Source organism: Ranitomeya imitator, chromosome 8 (assembly GCF_032444005.1).
Source record: "Ranitomeya imitator isolate aRanImi1 chromosome 8, aRanImi1.pri, whole genome shotgun sequence".
Lineage (NCBI taxonomy): Eukaryota > Metazoa > Chordata > Amphibia > Anura > Dendrobatidae > Ranitomeya > Ranitomeya imitator.
Genome location: NC_091289.1, coordinates 163,739,406 through 163,759,366, shown reverse-complemented (window position 1 = coordinate 163,759,366; position 19,961 = coordinate 163,739,406). Strand labels below are relative to the sequence as shown.

General features: G+C 39.4%; 1 protein-coding gene across 1 annotated transcript in view; it reads right to left on the bottom strand.

Annotated features, from left to right (window-relative positions):
- CACNA1E (calcium voltage-gated channel subunit alpha1 E) overlaps positions 1 to 19,961 on the bottom strand; it is a 782,868-nt gene that overhangs the window by 25,993 nt on the left and 736,914 nt on the right. The window contains exons 39-42 of the mRNA XM_069737731.1: positions 10,114 to 10,241; positions 8,406 to 8,502; positions 4,402 to 4,507; positions 2,647 to 2,754 (exon numbers count right to left, since the gene is read on the bottom strand). Of these exons, the coding sequence (XP_069593832.1) occupies positions 2,647 to 2,754; positions 4,402 to 4,507; positions 8,406 to 8,502; positions 10,114 to 10,241 (439 nt within the window). The remainder of the gene's footprint in view (positions 1 to 2,646; positions 2,755 to 4,401; positions 4,508 to 8,405; positions 8,503 to 10,113; positions 10,242 to 19,961) is intronic.

The window sequence follows — 19,961 nt, the reverse complement described above, 5'->3', positions numbered from 1 at the left end:
ATTAATGTGCCATGAACTGATGGTGGTTCTGGTGATGTATTCATGTACTGAACTTGGTTCAGGTGATTTATTAATTTAATGATGGTGGTTCTGGTGATGTATTTTTGTAATTATGATGGTTCTGGTTATGTATTTCTGTACTGATGGTGGTTATGGTGATGTATTTCTGTACTGAGGGTGGTTCTGATTATGTATTTCTATACTGAGGGTGATTTTGGTCATGTATTTCTGTACTGATGATGGTTCTGATGCTGAATTTGTGTACAAATGGTGGTCTTACTGATGTATTCATGTACTAATGGTGGTCCTAGTGATGTATTTATGTACTGCTAGTGGTTCTGGTAATGTATTTCTGTACTGATGATGACTCTGGCAATGTGTTTCTGTACTGCTGGTGGTTCTGGTGATGTATTTCTGTACTGATGAGGGTTGTGATGCGTGTTTCTGTACTGCTGGGGGCTCTACTGATGTATTTCTATACTGATAGAGGTTATGGTGATGAATTCTTATTCAATTATTGGTTCTGATCCTGTACACATGTAACAATACATAACTGTAGTCGTGTAAGGATAATCTGTTGATAAAACACTCATTTTATTGAAACAACAGCACACAACCTAATAAGTGACACATTGCTGAAATTAATGTCTCAGACTCTACCTCATGCTGTTCTCAGATTACATAGCAAACTCCTGCTGACATATTTCCTTTAAAGGGTAACTGCTCCTTTAAAATCTTAAACTTAAAATACTTGGGTAAATTGGGACACCAGTCCTATCAGATTCTTGGCTTTTTCCCCCAAAAGCTCAATGTCTTTTGCTCACAAATTGGTACTTTATTTCCTATTCAATGCAGTGTTCTACATAAATTAGATTCCTTTATGAATTGTTATTTTAATGACTTATTACAAAAGCGACTTTCTGGCACGAAAAGCAAACTTATCAGGTTCTATGCTTCTTAAGTGATTTTTCACATACCTTGCTGTCAGTCTGACACAGCGGGCAAACAAGTGAAGGTGCAGAGAGCCTCGACTAATTTCACACTGAATTATAACATGCCGTGCTTCTAATCACAGCGCATAGAATTAGACATAGCTGGGGAAGCTGATAACGCTTACAATTCCATTTTCATCAGCAATGAAGAGGCTTTTACTGTAATGTCAAATATATGTTCATCACCTATATGGCTAGGCTGAGTAGGAGCGTTTTTTCACTTATTCCTAAATGGGGTCTCTAGGTTCCTGTTAATGCCCTATCTAATATCAAAGCACTTCCTTGTGCATCAATGGTTTGGTTACTTTCCGACCCAAAAAAAGAGAAATAGAATTTTGTTTCATAGCCTCACTCTCTTTTACTGGCCATGTCTCTCTACATCCTCTTCATACTCAATTTTCAACCTATTGAATGTTGATTGAATACTGGGGCTCTAATCGTGGCATCACTTTCAAGAGGCCTTCCAAAAGCATTGATTTTGGGAGGTTTTGAGTGACGTTTGCTGCCTTCAGACGTTTTGCTATCTCTCCTAGGAGTTTTTGAGGTCTTCCCTTTTTTCAGGAGTGTTGTAAAGTATGTTTTTTTTTGGAACCTGTTTTGATCTAGTTTTGGCCTCCATTTAACTTTTGTGCAAGGATAGCCAAGGAAGCAGGATGAATGGCCAATCAAATGTCAAGAAACACAAAATTTAGATGATAAGAGCCCATGTTGTCCAGCAAAGTAGAACTTTCCGTTAGCTGACTACTTATTCATACTATGTTTTAGGCTTTTTTTTTAAGTAATGTGAATTGCCGAAGCCACATAAGCATTTCAAATGTCTCTACCCCAAAATACATATATTAGTCTGAAGTTTTATTACTTTAGAAATTAGGGAAATCCTTTCTTCAGTAATGTTCCCATACGATACCCCTTAGTTCATTTTCTTGCCACATTATTAGAAATGTAAGTACATGGAAACCAATGCATGTCTGGCCCTCCCAATGGTTGTTCTAATTAGCAATGTCTTGACCTGGACTAGGCTCCAAAAACATCTCTTACTTAAAAGATGGCAAAAACCCAACTTTTAGGATCTTTGGCCTGAATGCAATATCTGTACAATATGACCCTTATAATACTGCTGTCTTTCTATGTTACAGACAAGCCTTTGTCCAAATTAGACACATCAGACCATCATATGAAACACAAACTTTGTCTCCTCTATGGCTATGCTACTATGGTTAAGGACTCAGTGTTAAAAGGGATGTCCTGGACTTACACATGAGATCGGTTGTGGTCCGACACCCAGCACCCCGAAAGATCAGCTAGTATCTGCTCCAGCAGTGACTGGATGTAAGCAATGAAGGAAGGAAACGTCATCAATCCGTACATTGTTTAGTGGTCATTGCTGACTATTGCAGTTCATCTTCCATTATATAGAGTCCACTACTTGGCATTGACCACTATACATCGTCCGGAGCTGCGGTGTTCGCCCAGGACATTACTTTCATCTGGCTGATGCCGGAACAGATCGGGTGTCATACTTCATTGATCTCATATTGAAAACTTATTCTGTGGATAGGTCATAAATAATTAAGTTCTTGACAACCCTTTTAAGTTCTGTAGGTGATGGTGATAACATGCAATATCATGTTAACAAAAAAGTAAAAACTCTCACATCTTGGCATGGGTACAAGCAGATCCAACATCTTCTGAGATAGATTTGGCCAGATTGCCAGTATTTCCTGCTGCAACTCTGAGTCCAGTTGTTGTCTATCAGCTCCACCTGGAAGAACATGAGCAAAAGCAATCGACAATGATACCAGATATTTAAGTAAACGAAGTCCCTCAAACTAATGTGACCATAGGCTAGGGCTGGATTTCAATGTTTCATTGTGACATTACATCTAATAATTGCGAGTGTGGCTGCTTTGTGGGAACATGACACAACATGATGCAACTGCGGACTACTATACTTGTGACCTGGCTGAAATTTGGTTGTTTTTCACAGTTACATCGCAACTGTAAAGTAGTCATGTGACACAAAGTTGCAGTCAAATTGGATGGACAAATATTTTGGGTCTAAAGGGCAATGCTTCTCCTTATTGAGAGTGGCATACCATAGAGGCTTATAGCCTTGCAATGCTCCTAGGTGAAATTCATTATGCAAATTGTGTCTTCAAGGAGGATGATTGTGCATTTCCTCCATAAAGAGACAATTTGCATATTTAATTTGCCAGAGGGGCACTGCATGGCCTATAATTCTCCATACTCTGGCATGTCAGTAATGTCACTTTCCATAAGGAGAAACGCTACCCCTTAAAGTTCAGTGAGATTCCTCTCATACGTACAAATCAGATCTCACGCTTTGTACTGAGGAGGGGCAACATCCCAAAACATGTACCTCCAAATTGAGATTCTTGGTTTGGCATTTATCCTAAGTCATGTAGCAAGCCTCCTTACAGTGTCGATATTGACTTTTAGGATTGCTACTTCCGATAGGTGGCCCTAGAGTTCAAGTCAATTGAAGAGACAATTTGCACAAATATTTTGGTCACTCTACTTGTCTGAGACCTGAAGTTGTATGACCAAATTCTACTTACAGCCTTAGCTTTAGAAGTGAACTTAAAACTGGGTATGAATAAAAGAGAGAAAATAGCATATGGACGGCACTGCCCCAACTAAATCCATAATCTTCAGGAAAGCCAGTACTAGAAAGCTATATCATGTCAGCAACAGCCATGGCAAAAAAGATATCGGGTGCAAAACCATGAAATAACATATGTGTCCCAGGTAGCAAAAGAAAAAAGCAGGATGCACTCACCAATCTTCAAAGTAGCAAATTTTATTGAGTCTTCACAATTAAAACTTCATGGCCGGGGGAGAAGAAAAGGAGCTCGTGCGAGCAGGGGAGACAACGGCCGTTTCGCGCGGTCCTTGCGCTTCAACGGGTATGCAGACCCGTTGAAGCGCAAGGACCGCATGAAACGGCCGTCGTCTCCCCTGCTCGCACGAGCTCCTTTTCTTCTCCCCCGGCCATGAAGTTTTAATTGTGAAGACTCAATAAAATTTGCACTTTGAAGATTGGTGAGTGCATCCTGCTTTTTTCTTTTGCTACCTTAAAACTGGGTATATTAGTGGGCTCACAGTCTAACATTCTCCTTTAAGAGGCTGTATATGTTAAGCGTTTTTTCCTTAACAAACCTTGTATCTAAAATAATACAGTTATTTAACTCAAACATGGATTCACTTTATTTAAATCTGTAATAATCTACTTTAACTCAATTAAAAAAAAATGCACCCAGGTTAATAGTCTTGATTAAAAAAATTCTACCATTTCGTATCTACAGCTCTTATGTAAACCTGTGTATATCTATGACAACAGTCTGCAGTATCACAATAACTCTAAAATTCCCCTTTTTTAACTTCTTACCTTTAGCTATTTTTACATCCAGTGCAGTCCGAATTAAAGCCATGAGCGTAGATGTGAAATGTACCGTCATATCCTCCGTTACCGGCATATTCATCAGGACCAATCTCTGTACAAAAACACCGGGCGCCCAAGATATGGAATATCGACAAGGGGACCCAAAGCAGACAAGCACACATAGGCACATAATCACTACACCATACACAAAACAAGGATGAAGACATCACTCTCCAAACTTCCCTCCGTACCCCCAGCTCCACCCTACACCTGTGTAACTAAGAAGGGTCAAGTAAAAGGAGGAACATGCATATTCTAACCTGTCTATAAGTCATACCCAAATAGTTGAAGGCAGGGAGTGTCAATATTGCTGGACAATACAAAGACAAGGCAAAGGTTTAACTGTCCAGAACCAGCAATTTAAAGTATCATTTCCCTCTTAACACAATTATGGGCTTTCAAATATGAAGTCTACAAAGAAGACTTGTAAGACTTTATTAAAACATATCTTTAAGAAGCAGCTATCATAATATAAATATAATGGTGGCAATGCTTAAAATATGCCATTAATATCTTTTTGAATCTCTAAACATGGTGGGCTTGCCCAAATCAAGAGCGGTGTTGTGGAAAATAGACATGGCCTTGACTTTGTTGGATCACAGTAGAGTCAAGATGTCTTCCTGATTTTAAATCTATGATATTGGATGGTAAGGTTTAGATTGGACGTATTTAACATGTGGTTTTTGATCTTTGAAAAATAACACCTAGAATCTTTGGATCTTTGGAAAATCCAGGTGACAGAGCCAGGCTCATTGTGAAAAATAACACCTAGACTCTTGAGATCTTTGGAAAAATCAGGTGACAGAGTCAGGTTTGGTGTGAAAAATAACACTTAGACTCTTGGGATCTTGGGAAAATCCAGGTAACAGAACCAGGCAACCAGGCTTTGTGTTTTGGAGGAAGTGGAGAGTCACAGATTGGAGACCTTTGACTCAGAGCACCTTATACCACGTTTCATGTAAATAGGTTCATAGTTTTAGGTTTTTGTTTTTTATATATTTTGATATTGGTTATATATTTTGATTGATATTGATAACTCTACATTTTCCTACGGTTGCTCTACTGTTTTAATACTGACACTGAACTCATTATACTAAGCAGAAAGTCAAACAATCTTAACTCGGTACTAACAGGAAGATTCCTATTTAACTTTAAGAACTGGTTATTTGGTAATCTTTTGGTGAGATTTTTTATATTTTGGAGATTTCTAAAAATTAACTACAGCTTAGCATAACTCTATAAATTATGGTTACAGTTAGCGATGAGCGATTGTACTCGTTGCTTGGGTTTTCCTGAGCATACTCGGGTGATCTCCGAGTATTCGTGACTGCATGATTTACGGCTGTTTAACAAATCTCATCTACATATTGCAAATATATTCCGCACATAAACTGACATTCAATGCTGATTTTCAAATTCTCAGAGTTGAAATTCTTTTAGGTGATTTCATGCCAATTTGACCATTTCAATGCCTTTAAAGAAGCACTTCTCCCATCAGAGTTTTTATCCTTTTAATATATTGCAGTCATCATGTGATATAGGACTTTGTACTTACAATTGCTCATTTTGCTCTTCTACCCAGCTAATTCTTCTCTTTTCTATTAGGTCTATGACTCGTGAATAAAAACAGACTAGCTGAATTCCTCTAAGCTCTATGTAGAAACAGGAAGTCTTTTTTCCCTGCATGAGTCATCACTCAAAGCAAAAGTCTTGGCAGGGGGAAGAGCAATGCAGCAGGGTCAGGAGTTGAAGAGGGAGAAGGGGATGACTCATGCAGGGAAAACAGACTTTCTGTTTCTACCTAGAACTTAGAAGATCCCACCTAGTCTGTCTTTAATCACGTGATGTCACAGACCTAATGGAAAATAATAATAATAATCTTTATTTTTATATAGCGCTAACATATTCCGCAGCGCTTTACAGGTTGCACACATTATCGTCGATATCCCCTGCTGGGGCTCACAATCTAAATTCCCTATCAGTATGTCTTTGGAATGTGGGAGGAAACCGGAGTACCCAGACGAAACCCACGCAAACACGGAGAGAACATACAAACTCTTTGCAGATGTTGTCCTTAGTGGGGCTTGAACCGAGGACTCCAGCACTGCAAGGCTGCAGTGCTAACCACTGTGCCACCGTGCTGCCCGTGCTGTTCTCAGCCAGGTGAACCAACAAGGAGAGGAACACCCAATTCTGTACCTAAGCAGGAAACTCCTGCCCAGAGAAGTGGCTTATGCCACCATTGAAAAAGAACATTTGGCAATTGTGTGGGCTCTGCAGAAGCTGCAACCATACCTCTATGGGCGCAACTTCATCGTGATCACAAATAATAACCCATTGAGTTGGCTCCACAGAGTAGTTGGGGTCAATGGGAAATTGCTTAGATGGAGTTTGATACTTCAGCAATATGATTTCACAATTCAGCACAAGAAGGGAGTTGATCATGGCAATGCTGATGGCCTTTCTCGCCAAGATGGGGCAGAGCCAGATACGTGCTCGGGAGCTGACCTGTAAGTCAATCCCCATGCACGTTCATAAGGAGGGAGGTGTGGTGAAATATATATATATATATATATATATATATATATATATATGTGTGTGTAGGGACATATGTCTAGGGTTATGTGTGTGACCAGTGATAATGTAACATCTGTCCTGAAGGCAAGTCACACCTAGGTGTTAATAGGTACTTCCTTGGGAATAGTAGAAATTCTGTCTCCAGATCTCACCAGGAGGTCTAGCTAGGGCGGAAAAGAAAAGCAACATTTGGCACCTTCTAGGTCATGGAGGGGAGATGCTAAATTGCGGCCTGAGGGAAGCTATCCCTGGGAACCATCTCACATGAGTCTCCAGAGGAAAATAATATATATTCATTGGTAGAGCAGCCATGCCCAATCAAACAGACCACAATTATGATATTAACCTGGGAGGCCGGTCTAGAAACCTGACCTCAGACCAAAGTTATAAATTCAGGCTGCAGACAGAGAATTGTGTTCACATGATGGGGGCAGCCTGAGAAGCTGATGTGATCCAATCTACCTTCTTCCTTCCCTCAGGGAGCAGAAAGCAACTACCAGTTAGATAATTTCTGTAGGTTTTCTCCTGTTTATTTTCACATTGTTTGCATAAGTTGTATGTCTTTTTATTACCATATTTTTATACCTTTTTCTTATTGTAAGCATTGAACTTTTTCCTATTAAAGTATAAAACTTTAACAAGTTGAACCTTGAATGTTCTAAAAGAATCCATAGCCAAAAGGTGTGTGTGAGCCTTATGAGTGATAGACATATTTTTATTAGTATTATTAGTTCCAGGACTCATCGCCTGTGTATTCGATGAGTGGTGGCAGCGCGTATGAGCGGGTGTGTGGCCTGGGTCGGTGCGTGATTTATGCTCCCATTACAGCATAGGACAGAGGTTAAATGCTGGACTGAGAGTAGGGAGATAGATTAACCCTTGCAGGCACAACCCCAAGTCACGTGTGAGAGCAGGCACGTGACAAATAAGTGACACCACGGAGAAGGGATCCGTGACAATTGGTAAAAGAGAAGAATTAACTGGACTAAAGGCAAAATGAGCAATTGTAAGTACACAGTGCTACATAATATGATGACTGAAATATATTAAGAGGATAAAACTTTTCACGGGAGATTTTCTTTAATGTGCGCTTTTTTTTTCGCAACACATTTATTTTGCAACCCGGTTGAATGTTTGCAAATTTCAACAGATGCAGATTTTTAGGCAAATTAATGGTGATTTTGCAAAAAAAAAATCTGAAGTGAATTTGCTGCAAGGGAATGCAAGGACCCGTACTGCAATGAAAGGTATGCTAGGACTGCAACTTCAAGTGAAAAGTATGAGAAAACAAAGGGATAAATCAGGGGCATATTAAACAACACTTTTTCTTACGTCAGAACCTTATTCTTAGATTGCAATAGGGTGACTTTTACCTTATAAGCCACTTTATTAGGACATCTCTTTCCAAGGCCCAATGGTGGTGACATAAGCGTCAGCATGTCATACATCTCATTATAATGGATACGGCCACTGGTTATGGACAGGAGGAGCCAGAGAAGGAGGAAGGGAGTGAGGTGAGAACAATGGAGCAAGCAATGAAGGAACAAAGAATAGCGTGGCATATCCAGGGAAGCAAAAACCCAAAAAAATAAATAAAAGAAAAATACAAACATACATAAAAAACATAGAAAACAGAAAAGAAAGAGGGAAACAGAAGAGAAGACGGAGGGGTTATTAGATGCCTTCACCCCAGGAGCAGATTCAGGCGGGATTAAACCGCACTCATGCCCTTATTTCGACTCTTTCCACCCACACCCAATTCGTCTCTTCTGTTTTTTGGATTTTTTTTCTGAGGATTACTACTTTTCTACTGCAAATGATGTTGCAAGCATGTCAGATACTCGTCTCCAGGCTCAGCTTCAGAAAACAGCTTGTCAAATTCCAGCTGTCTCTGCAATATTTACAGCCAGCTACTGTGAATATTGGGGGAGCCGCGTAACCTGTCTGGCTACTAGACTTGACCAGAGGCTGCAGCTGTGATAATAATTGGTCGTAATGTCGGGAACCCGCAGTTGCTTCCTCCTGGCTGAGTGTTGTGGCTCCTGACAGGCACCAGTGCAAAGCATGCTCCGCGATGCACTAAGAAAAGTGTTCATGCATTCTTCCTGAAAGTTCCTTCTGCTCATGCTGAGTTGCAAGTTTCAGAGTCAACCAGCTGCCTCCCAATACCAGTAACCCTGGACCTCTGGGTAGTGTGAATATTTTAGATCCACAGACCCCTTTTGTATAGTTTTAGAGTAGAAGTTTAGGTGTTTTATGTAATTTCCATACATTGACATCCAAAATACTTTACACCATTGCCTAAACTGTTCCTTATCTGTTCCTGACTCCTCTATTGACAACACTTTTTGCTGTCACATCAAACCCTTCACTGCCTTGACTGATCATGACTAATATGTTTTTGGGTCCCAGGGACTAGCTTGGGTGCAGCTGCTGATTTAGGGAATTAGGGAGTGAATATCACTATTTAAACCTGGAGGCAGCAGCCCGAGGTCCCTTGCATGGTGCAGTAGTGGAGCGGTGGAGGGGAAAGGACAGTTAGGTGAAGGGAAAGGTGGGAAGGTATAGGTAAGCTATGCCCTTGCTGAGTGGAAAGGGCTGAGAGACTGGGCACCAAACCTTGCATGCCACCCTGTAGGGGCAGTTCTCTCCAAGGCCGAGCGGAGGCGAGATGACTCGGACTAATTTGTACATATCCTTATAGGGTATCCTGCCACTGGAAGAGAAGCACAGGCATGTTAATCAGAGCACAGCTCAAAATCAGGAAGATGGAGATACCTCCATGGCCAGAGGCAACCCCCCACAACTTCAATCACTGCACCATGAGAGCTCCTGGGGCAGCAAAATGTCAAACCCAGATACTGCAACAAGTTTGCAGTTTATTCTGGGACATGGGCAAAGGCATGGACATAGGCAAGGAAAGGAAACAAATAAGTGATCAATTCCGAGATACTACAGTTTGTAAAATATGGAAAAATAAATTAAAGACCTTTTGTTTTAATCTTTATAGAATCTACACCAAACATTTGAGTTTTTGAAAGTTTGATACTATAGTAATGTTAGGAAGGTAAGATAATTTACCATGCTGCTTTATCGTATTCAGCCCAGATCCGAACAAACTCATCCAGGTGATGTGGTCCCAAAATGGAAGAGTCTCTTGTCAAGTATTCAAAGTTGTCCATTATAACAGCCACAAACAGATTTAACATCTGAGGATTACACAGAACAATATAATTATTGTTAAAACTACCATAATGTGACAAAATAGATGCCATATGAAACTTTCAAAATTAAAATAGAAAGTACAACTTGAAGTCACACATGTGAGAGCTTAGAATATGGACTATACAGCATAGATAATTCAGTGATAACCATCTGCCCAGGATGGGGAACATAGGGGCCCCGGATGATGGACATAGCGGCCCAGGACGGGAGACATTGGGGCCCAGGATGAGGGACATAGAGGTACAAGATGGGGAACATATAGGCCCAGGATAGTAGGTGCCTAGGATAGAAGACACAGGGGAGCAGGATGGAGGACACAGGGGCCAAAGAAGACGCACATAGCGGTCCAGGAAGAGGGAACGTAAGGGCCCTTCATGGTGGACATAATTAAATAAAGAGCCCAGGATGGGGAACATAATTAAATAATGGTCCCATTAGAATTGAGAGGCAAGAACGACTTTACCACTGTTACATTCATTCTTTAAGTGGCTGCGAGCACTACACTTGGCATCTTCTGGAAGTTTCAAAGAGGATAGTGGAGTTGCGGTCAGACTTCCTATCTGCCGCTCCATTTTAAAATGGGTATAAAAGTGCCCTGTCAGGAATAAAAGTTCCACATTCTTCCGATCTGTGCAGTTTCTAAGTTATCAACTATCCTTTGGATTGGTGAGAGCTTGTTGTCACCGAAGATCCCCTTTAATGCAAACTGGCATAATTGTACATCTCAGATATGGTGGTGCACAGCAGATGTGCAGGAGCCTCCTGTGTTTTACAGTCGACGCTCCATTATAACAGGGATAACGGCTTACAGATATTTGCATACAGCTGTAGGGTGGCCCCCTAGGGTCAATTCCACCTGTGGGTCCCAGACACCCCACTCTAACCATGCCTGTACTAAATGTGCCGTACTGCATGTGCTTCACTGCTCTCTATCTATATTTCATGTACTGTACTGCTCTCTATCTCTACTACATGCTCTCTACCTGTACTATATGTTCTGTACTGCTATCTACCTGTCCTACATGTACTGTGCTAATCTGTATCTGTACCAAATGTACTGTGCTATTCTCTACGGCTACTACATTTACTGTACTCATCTCTAATTTTACTACATATACTGTACTGCTGTGTACTGGTACTAAATGTGCCGTACTGCTCTCTATCTCTACTACATGCTCTCTACTGCTCTATATCTGTATTACATGTGCCGTACTGCTCTCTATCTCTACTACATGTTCTCTACTGCTCTATATGTGTTCTCTCCCTCTACTAACCTACCTTTGCCTGACATTGCCATCTCCGTGTGCGGTTCCACCATTACTCCAAAGCAACATGCCCGCTGCCTTGGGGTCATCCTTGATTCTGACCTTTCATTCACCCCACACATCCGATCACTGGCTCGCTCTTCTTACCTGCATCTCAAAAACATTTCTAAAATTCGCCCTTTTCTTGCTTTCGACTCTGCAAAAACTCTTACTATTTCACTTATTCATTCTCGTCTGGACTATTGTAACTCTCTACTAATCGGCCTCCCTCTTACCAAACTTTCCCCGCTCCAATCTGTCCTGAATGCTGCTGCCAGGATCATATTCCTCACCAACCGTTACACCAATGCCTCTACCTTGTGCCAGTCATTACACTGGTTACCCATCCACTCCAGAATCCAGTACAAAACTACTACCCTCATCCACAAAGCGCTCCATGGCTCAGCACCACCCTACATCTCCTCTCTGGTCTCAGTCTACCACCCTACCCGTGCCCTCCGCTCCGCTGATGACCTCAGGTTAGCATCCTCAATAATCAGAACCTCCCACTCCCGTCTCCAAGACTTTACACGTGCTGCGCCGATTCTTTGGAATGCACTACCTAGGTTAATACGATTAATCCCCAATCCCCACAGTTTTAAGCGTGCCCTAAAAACTCATTTGTTCAGACTGGCCTACCGCCTCAATGCATTAACCTAACGATCCCTGTGTGGCCTATTTAAAAAACAAAACAAAAAAAAAACAAAAAAAAAAACAGATTCCTCGCACTATGTTCTCATACACTTTATGCAGTTAATATCCCTCTGTGACTATACTGCTGCGTACTTAGGCAGTTAACTGGTTCATGCAGCTTTACATGAACACCCGAGCCTTACACTATGGCTGGTCCGAATAACTATAGCAATTGTTACCATCCACCTCTTGTGTCTCCCCTTTTCCTCATAGTTTGTAAGCTTGTGAGCAGGGCCCTCACTCCTCTTGGTATCTGTTTTGAACTGTATTTCTGTTATGCTGTAATGTCTATTGTATGTACAAGTCCCCTCTATAATTTGTAAAGCGCTGCGGAATATGTTGGCGCTATATAAATAAAAATTATTATTATTATTATTATATATTACATGTGCCGTACTGCTCTCTATCTCTACTACATGTTCTCTACTGCACTATATCTGTATTACATGTGCCGTACTGCTCTCTATCTCTACTATATGTTCTCTACTGCTCTATATCTGTATTACTTGTGCAGTACTGCTCTCTATATATACTACATGTTCTCTACTGCTCTATATCTGTATTACATGTGCCGTACTGCTCTCTATCTCTACTACATGTTCTCTATTGATCTATATCTGTATTACATGTGCCGTACTGCTCTCTATCTCTACTATATGTTCTCTACTGCTCTATATCTGTATTACATGTGCCGTACTGCTCTCTATCTGTACTACATGTTCTCTACTGCTCTATATCTGTATTACATGTGCCGTACTGCTCTCTATCTCTACTACATGTTCTCTATTGCTCTATATCTGTATTACATGTGCTGTACTGCTCTCTATCTGTACTACATGTTCTCTACTGCTCTATATCTGTATTACATGTGCCGTACTGCTCTCTATCTCTACTACATGTTCTCTATTGCTCTATATCTGTATTACATGTGCCGTACTGCTCTCTATATATACTACATGTTCTCTACTGCTCTATATCTGTATTACATGTGCTGTACTGCTCTCTATCTCTACTACATGTTCTCTATTGCTCTATATCTGTATTACATGTGCTGTACTGCTCTCTATCTCTACTATATGTTTTCTATTGCTCTATATCTGTATTACATGTGCTGTACTGCTCTCTATCTCTACTACATGTTCTCTATTGCTCTATATCTGTATTACATGTGCCGTACTGCTCTCTAGATATACTACATGTCCTCTATTGCTCTATATCTGTATTACATGTGCCGTACTGCTCTCTATCTCTACTACATGTTCTCTACTGCTCTATATCTGTATTACATGTGCCGTACTGCTCTCTATCTCTACTACATGTTCTCTACTGCTCTATATCTGTATTACATGTGCCGTACTGCTCTCTATCTCTACTACATGTTCTCTACTGCTCTATATCTGTATTACATGTGCCGTACTGCTCTCTATCTCTACTACATGTTCTCTATTGCTCTATATCTGTATTACATGTGCCGTACTGCTCTCTATATATACTACATGTTCTCTACTGCTCTATATCTGTATTACATGTGCCGTACTGCTCTCTATCTCTACTACATGTTCTCTATTGCTCTATATCTGTATTACATGTGCCGTACTGCTCTCTATCTCTACTACATGTTCTCTACTGCTCTATATCTGTATTACTTGTGCAGTACTGCTCTCTATATATACTACATGTTCTCTACTGCTCTATATCTGTATTACATGTGCTGTACTGCTCTCTATCTCTACTACATGTTCTCTATTGCTCTATATCTGTATTACATGTGCTGTACTGCTCTCTATCTCTACTACATGTTCTCTATTGCTCTATATCTGTATTACATGTGCCGTACTGCTCTCTATCTCTACTACATGTTCTCTATTGCTCTATATCTGTATTACATGTGCCGTACTGCTCTCTATCTCTACTACATGTTCTCTATTGCTCTATATCTGTATTACATGTGCCGTACTGCTCTCTATCTCTACTACATGTTCTCTACTGCTCTATATCTGTATTACATGTGCCGTACTGCTCTCTATCTCTACTACATGTTCTCTACTGCACTATATCTGTATTACATGTGCCGTACTGCTCTCTGTCTCTACTATACGTTCTCTACTGCTCTATATCTGTATTACTTGTGCAGTACTGCTCTCTATATATACTACATGTTCTCTACTGCTCTATATCTGTATTACATGTGCCGTACTGCTCTCTATCTCTACTACATGTTCTCTATTGCTCTATATCTGTATTACATGTGCCGTACTGCTCTCTATCTCTACTATATGTTCTCTGCTGCTCTGTATCTGTATTACATGTGCCATACTGCTCTCTATCTCTACTACATGTTCTCTACTGCTCTATATCTGTATTACATGTGCCGTACTGCTCTCTATCTCTACTACATGTTCTCTATTGCTCTATATCTGTATTACATGTGCCGTACTGCTCTCTATATATACTACATGTTCTCTACTGCTCTATATCTGTATTACATGTGCTGTACTGCTCTCTATCTCTACTACATGTTCTCTATTGCTCTATATCTGTATTACATGTGCTGTACTGCTCTCTATCTCTACTACATGTTCTCTATTGCTCTATATCTGTATTACATGTGCTGTACTGCTCTCTATCTCTACTACATGTTCTCTATTGCTCTATATCTGTATTACATGTGCCGTACTGCTCTCTAGATATACTACATGTCCTCTATTGCTCTATATCTGTATTACATGTGCCGTACTGCTCTCTATCTCTACTACATGTTCTCTACTGCTCTATATCTGTATTACATGTGCCGTACTGCTCTCTATCTCTACTACATGTTCTCTACTGCTCTATATCTGTATTACATGTGCCGTACTGCTCTCTATCTCTACTACATGTTCTCTACTGCTCTATATCTGTATTACATGTGCCGTACTGCTCTCTATCTCTACTACATGTTCTCTATTGCTCTTTATCTGTATTACATGTGCTGTACTGCTCTCTATCTCTACTACATGTTCTCTATTGCTCTATATCTGTATTACATGTGCTGTACTGCTCTCTATCTCTACTACATGTTCTCTATTGCTCTATATCTGTATTACATGTGCCGTACTGCTCTCTATATATACTACATGTTCTCTACTGCTCTATATTTGTATTACATGTGCTGTACTGCTCTCTATCTCTACTACATGTTCTCTATATCTGTATTACATGTGCCGTACTGCTCTCTATCTCTACTACATGTTCTCTACTGCTCTGTATCTGTATTACATGTGCCGTACTGCTCTCTATCTCTACTACATGTTCTCTATTGCTCTATATCTGTATTACATGTGCCGTACTGCTCTCTATATATACTACATGTTCTCTATTGCTATATATCTGTATTACATGTGCTGTACTGCTCTCTATCTCTACTACATGTTCTCTATTGCTTTATATCTGTATTACATGTGCTGTACTGCTCTCTATCTCTACTACATGTTCTCTATTGCTTTATATCTGTATTACATGTGCTGTACTGCTCTCTATCTCTACTACATGTTCTCTACTGCTCTATATCTGTATTACATGTGCCGTACTGCTCTCTATCTCTACTACATGTTCTCTATTGCTCTATATCTGTATTACATGTGCTGTACTGCTCTCTATCTCTACTACATGTTCTCTATTGCTCTATATCTGTATTACATGTGCCGTACTGCTCTCTATATATACTACATGTTCTCTACTGCTCTATATTTGTATTACATGTGCTGTACTGCTCTCTATCTCTACTACATGTTCTCTATATCTGTATTACATGTGCCGTACTGCTCTCTATCTCTACTACATGTTCTCTACTGCTCTGTATCTGTATTACATGTGCCGTACTGCTCTCTATCTCTACTACATGTTCTCTATTGCTCTATATCTGTATTACATGTGCCGTACTGCTCTCTATATATACTACATGTTCTCTATTGCTATATATCTGTATTACATGTGCTGTACTGCTCTCTATCTCTACTACATGTTCTCTATTGCTTTATATCTGTATTACATGTGCTGTACTGCTCTCTATCTCTACTACATGTTCTCTATTGCTTTATATCTGTATTACATGTGCTGTACTGCTCTCTATCTCTACTACATGTTCTCTATTGCTCTATATCTGTATTACATGTGCCGTACTGCTTTCTATCTCTACTACATGTTCTCTACTGCTCTATATCTGTATTACATGTGCCGTACTGTTCTCTATATATACCTCTATATATACTACATGTTTTCTATTGCTTTATATCTGTATTACATGTGCTGTACTGCTCTCTATCTCTACTATATCCTCTCTACTGCTCTCTACCTGTACATGTGCTGTACTGCTCTTTTCCTATCTTACATGTATTGTATTGTTCTCTACCTGTACTACATGTACTGTACTGAATTCTGTCTGCACTAAATATACTGAACTGCTCTTTAACAAGACGAAACTGTTCAAAATGACTGCAAGTCTGGATTTGTTTACTTTTGCTTTACTAATTTCATATATGTTCAGTCAGATATTTTATTATTAGACTTTGGGCTTTAGTCTACCTGTTTGACCTGTTAACATGACCATTTGCATTTGTTTATTAAGTTTTAACAATATCATGGTTGCCCACTCAGATATATCTTGGTACATATTTATTATCCTTTTTTTTGGCTGAGCCTTCTATTATTTAATAGAGTTTTGTTGCAATATATTATTTAATAATTAATGGGATTTCATTATTGAAAATTAAAAAAAAAAATATTATTAACTATGAACTATATTTATTAATGTTGAATTGTCTGCCTGATTATGTTTTTGGTCTTCCTGGATAATGCTATATAAACCTATTACTTTATCTGTATTACATTTTATATTTATATATCTTTGTTTCTCTTCCTATTATTTAATTATGTCTTTGAGTGTCTGTTTTTTTAAATAATTTCGATATCTATAAAGTTATAGCCTTTGTGTAATTTTGAAATGTTTTTCCTATTTTGGATGCTGGAGTAATTTGTGATTTTGTTTTTATTTTTGAAAGCCTTTAGGCTATGTGCACACACTGCGGATTGGCCGCTGCAGATTCGCAGCAGTTTTCCATGAGTTTACAGCACCATGTAAACCTATGGAAAACAAAATCCGCAGTGCACATGCTGCAGAAAAAACGGCGCGGAACTGTAGCGTTGTTTATTCCGCAGCATGTCAATTCTTTTGCGGATTCCGCAGTGGTTTATACGTGCTCCTCAATAAGAATCCGCAGGTTTAAAACCGCAGGTGGAATCTGCACAAAAAACGCGAAAAAAACTTGGTAAATCCGCAGTAATTCCTCAGTAAATCCGCTGTGCGGATTTCCTGCGGATTTACCAAAATCAGTGCGGAAAAATCCGCACACCTTTCCGCAACGTGTGCACATACCCTTATAGGCTTTTGATGATTTGTTATGTTTTCATTGTTTGGTATTTACATATTTCTAAAGATAAGTCAGACATTCTATACTTCCAGGATTAGATGTATAACCATACTTCTTTCTTTCGACAATAGCTGATGTGCAATACTACCGTAATTGTTTGTTAAAATAAATATTTAATGAAGAATCATCTTTAATTATTTCACAGATGTGAACTTCCTCAATTCCTTATTAAATAATTGAATATTAGAAGGTGTTCTGTTTTTTGGGAAAATATTATTTAAGTAAGACACTTTTCTGGACTGATGTCTGTCAACCTCAATGTAATAAAGTGAAGCGAGGACTGTACAGCTGACAAAACTGCTGCCATAAACCTTAGAGGCCTAATTAGTATAAAACATGAAAGGGTTTTACATGTATTAGTCTAATCTATGTAATTCTTCCCAATCTTTGGTTTTAATTTATATGGCACAGGAAATTACAGCGGAAATCCTTGTGTCCCGTTTCGCCCTACGAGGCCTTCCTCTGGGCATACTATTGTGTGCTTTGCCTGGCATGTATTGCAAGGAATCTTCATGCTTCACTTCTTACACCTTGCTCTTCTTACAGTACTTCCAAAATTGTACCATATTCCTAGAATAGTATGTGCTCACATTATTCAATGCCATATATGATTTTTATTGATCTTCTGTTTGTATTTATCAGATGATCATTTTGTATACATCTTCTGTTTAGTACAAATGCAGTTGAAAGGGTTTATATGAGATAAGAAAAAGCGCAACTGAATTCTTTTTTCCGATAACCACCAACACTGGGTTGGTTTCTCTTCATCAGCTCTCTGCCATCACAATAGGTACAGGAACTTCCTTTCTCCACTTCCCAGAATGCATTACACCTGCTATTGCTCTATGGGTTGCCTCTCTTGAATTGAAAGCTCAGCTCTCTATTTTGCCTGTATGCATTATAATAGACAGAAAAACAGGAGCAGAGAAATAAAGTCAACCCCCTTCCTGCAATCCATCTTGGTGTCTTAGCTGATAGAGATGGATTATACTTAACAACAGGCAGAGAACAGAAAATTAGACAGAAGGGAGAAACCTGGAGGCTGGCACTTTGGAATGATTTTTCAGGGGATTGTCTGAAAGTGCAATAACAGCTAACTAAAAATACCAGAGTAGTGTTATTTTTTTGGAAGAAAGTAGTCATATTTCTTAATTTCCCACAAAGCCCTATAATGAGGACATTTCACTTGCTTAAAATTTAGGTAAATACCTTTTAATATTTCTTGAACTCCCCTGACTCTTCCACTTTTTTTCCAGTTTGAGCAGCGTCGCTCCATTGCAGAGATATTCACATTATCTTCTTTTTAAGAGCAGTATGTGAAATCTCTGCTTATAGTTTAACTGGGCATTTCTGGGAGCATGTGCTTTCATCCCTCCCTTCAGACACTGCCAATCACAGCTTTGAGGCTGCTCGACTGCTCATTCAGATGGAAGGGGTGAAAGTGCTCCCCCAGAAAAGAAGTAAAAAACACACAGTTGTATAATGAGCAGAGGTTTCACATACTGAGCTTCAAAAACAACAAATGTCAATATCTCTGCAACAGAGTGACGCAGCAAAAAACGGAAAAGAGCGGCAGAATCAGGGTAGCTTATGGATTTCTCCAAGGCATTTAATTAAAATTTTTGAGCAAGCGACAGAACTTATTTAAGAAAGCCATCATGTTATGTATAGCATGTATAGTCATCAACATGCAAGAAAAAGCTGTAAACTTGAATTTACATATTCTTAGTATAGAATATGTTCCACATTTAATATAAGATCAGATATTCATCTACAATATATGGAAAGCATTTAAGAAGCACAAGTCTGTTAACTTAAGTGTTTGCGTCTGACAAAATGTAAGTACATATTATGTGTAAGAAGCAATAGGCGTGTGAATAATCCTGGTAAGAGCCAGTCTACTTTACTTTTAGTGCTGTACAAAATAGCCCCATAATTTGAAGTTGGCTGTCAAATACCGTACTTTTAAAAGCAGCAGCAACTAAGAACTGATGCAACACAGAATTACCATTATCAGACTCGCTCATGTGTCATTGGTTGTGCGGGTCTAACGCTGAATATAATTTCAGATAAACATACAACTGATTGTAAAGTATTTGGGAGATTGGAACAATTGCTAAAAAAACCTTAAGGGTATGTGCGTACGTAGATGGAACCTCTGCGGATTTTTCCGCACCTGTTTTGAGTAATCCGCAGGTAAAAAGCACTGCGTTTTACCTGCAGATTTACTACGGATTTA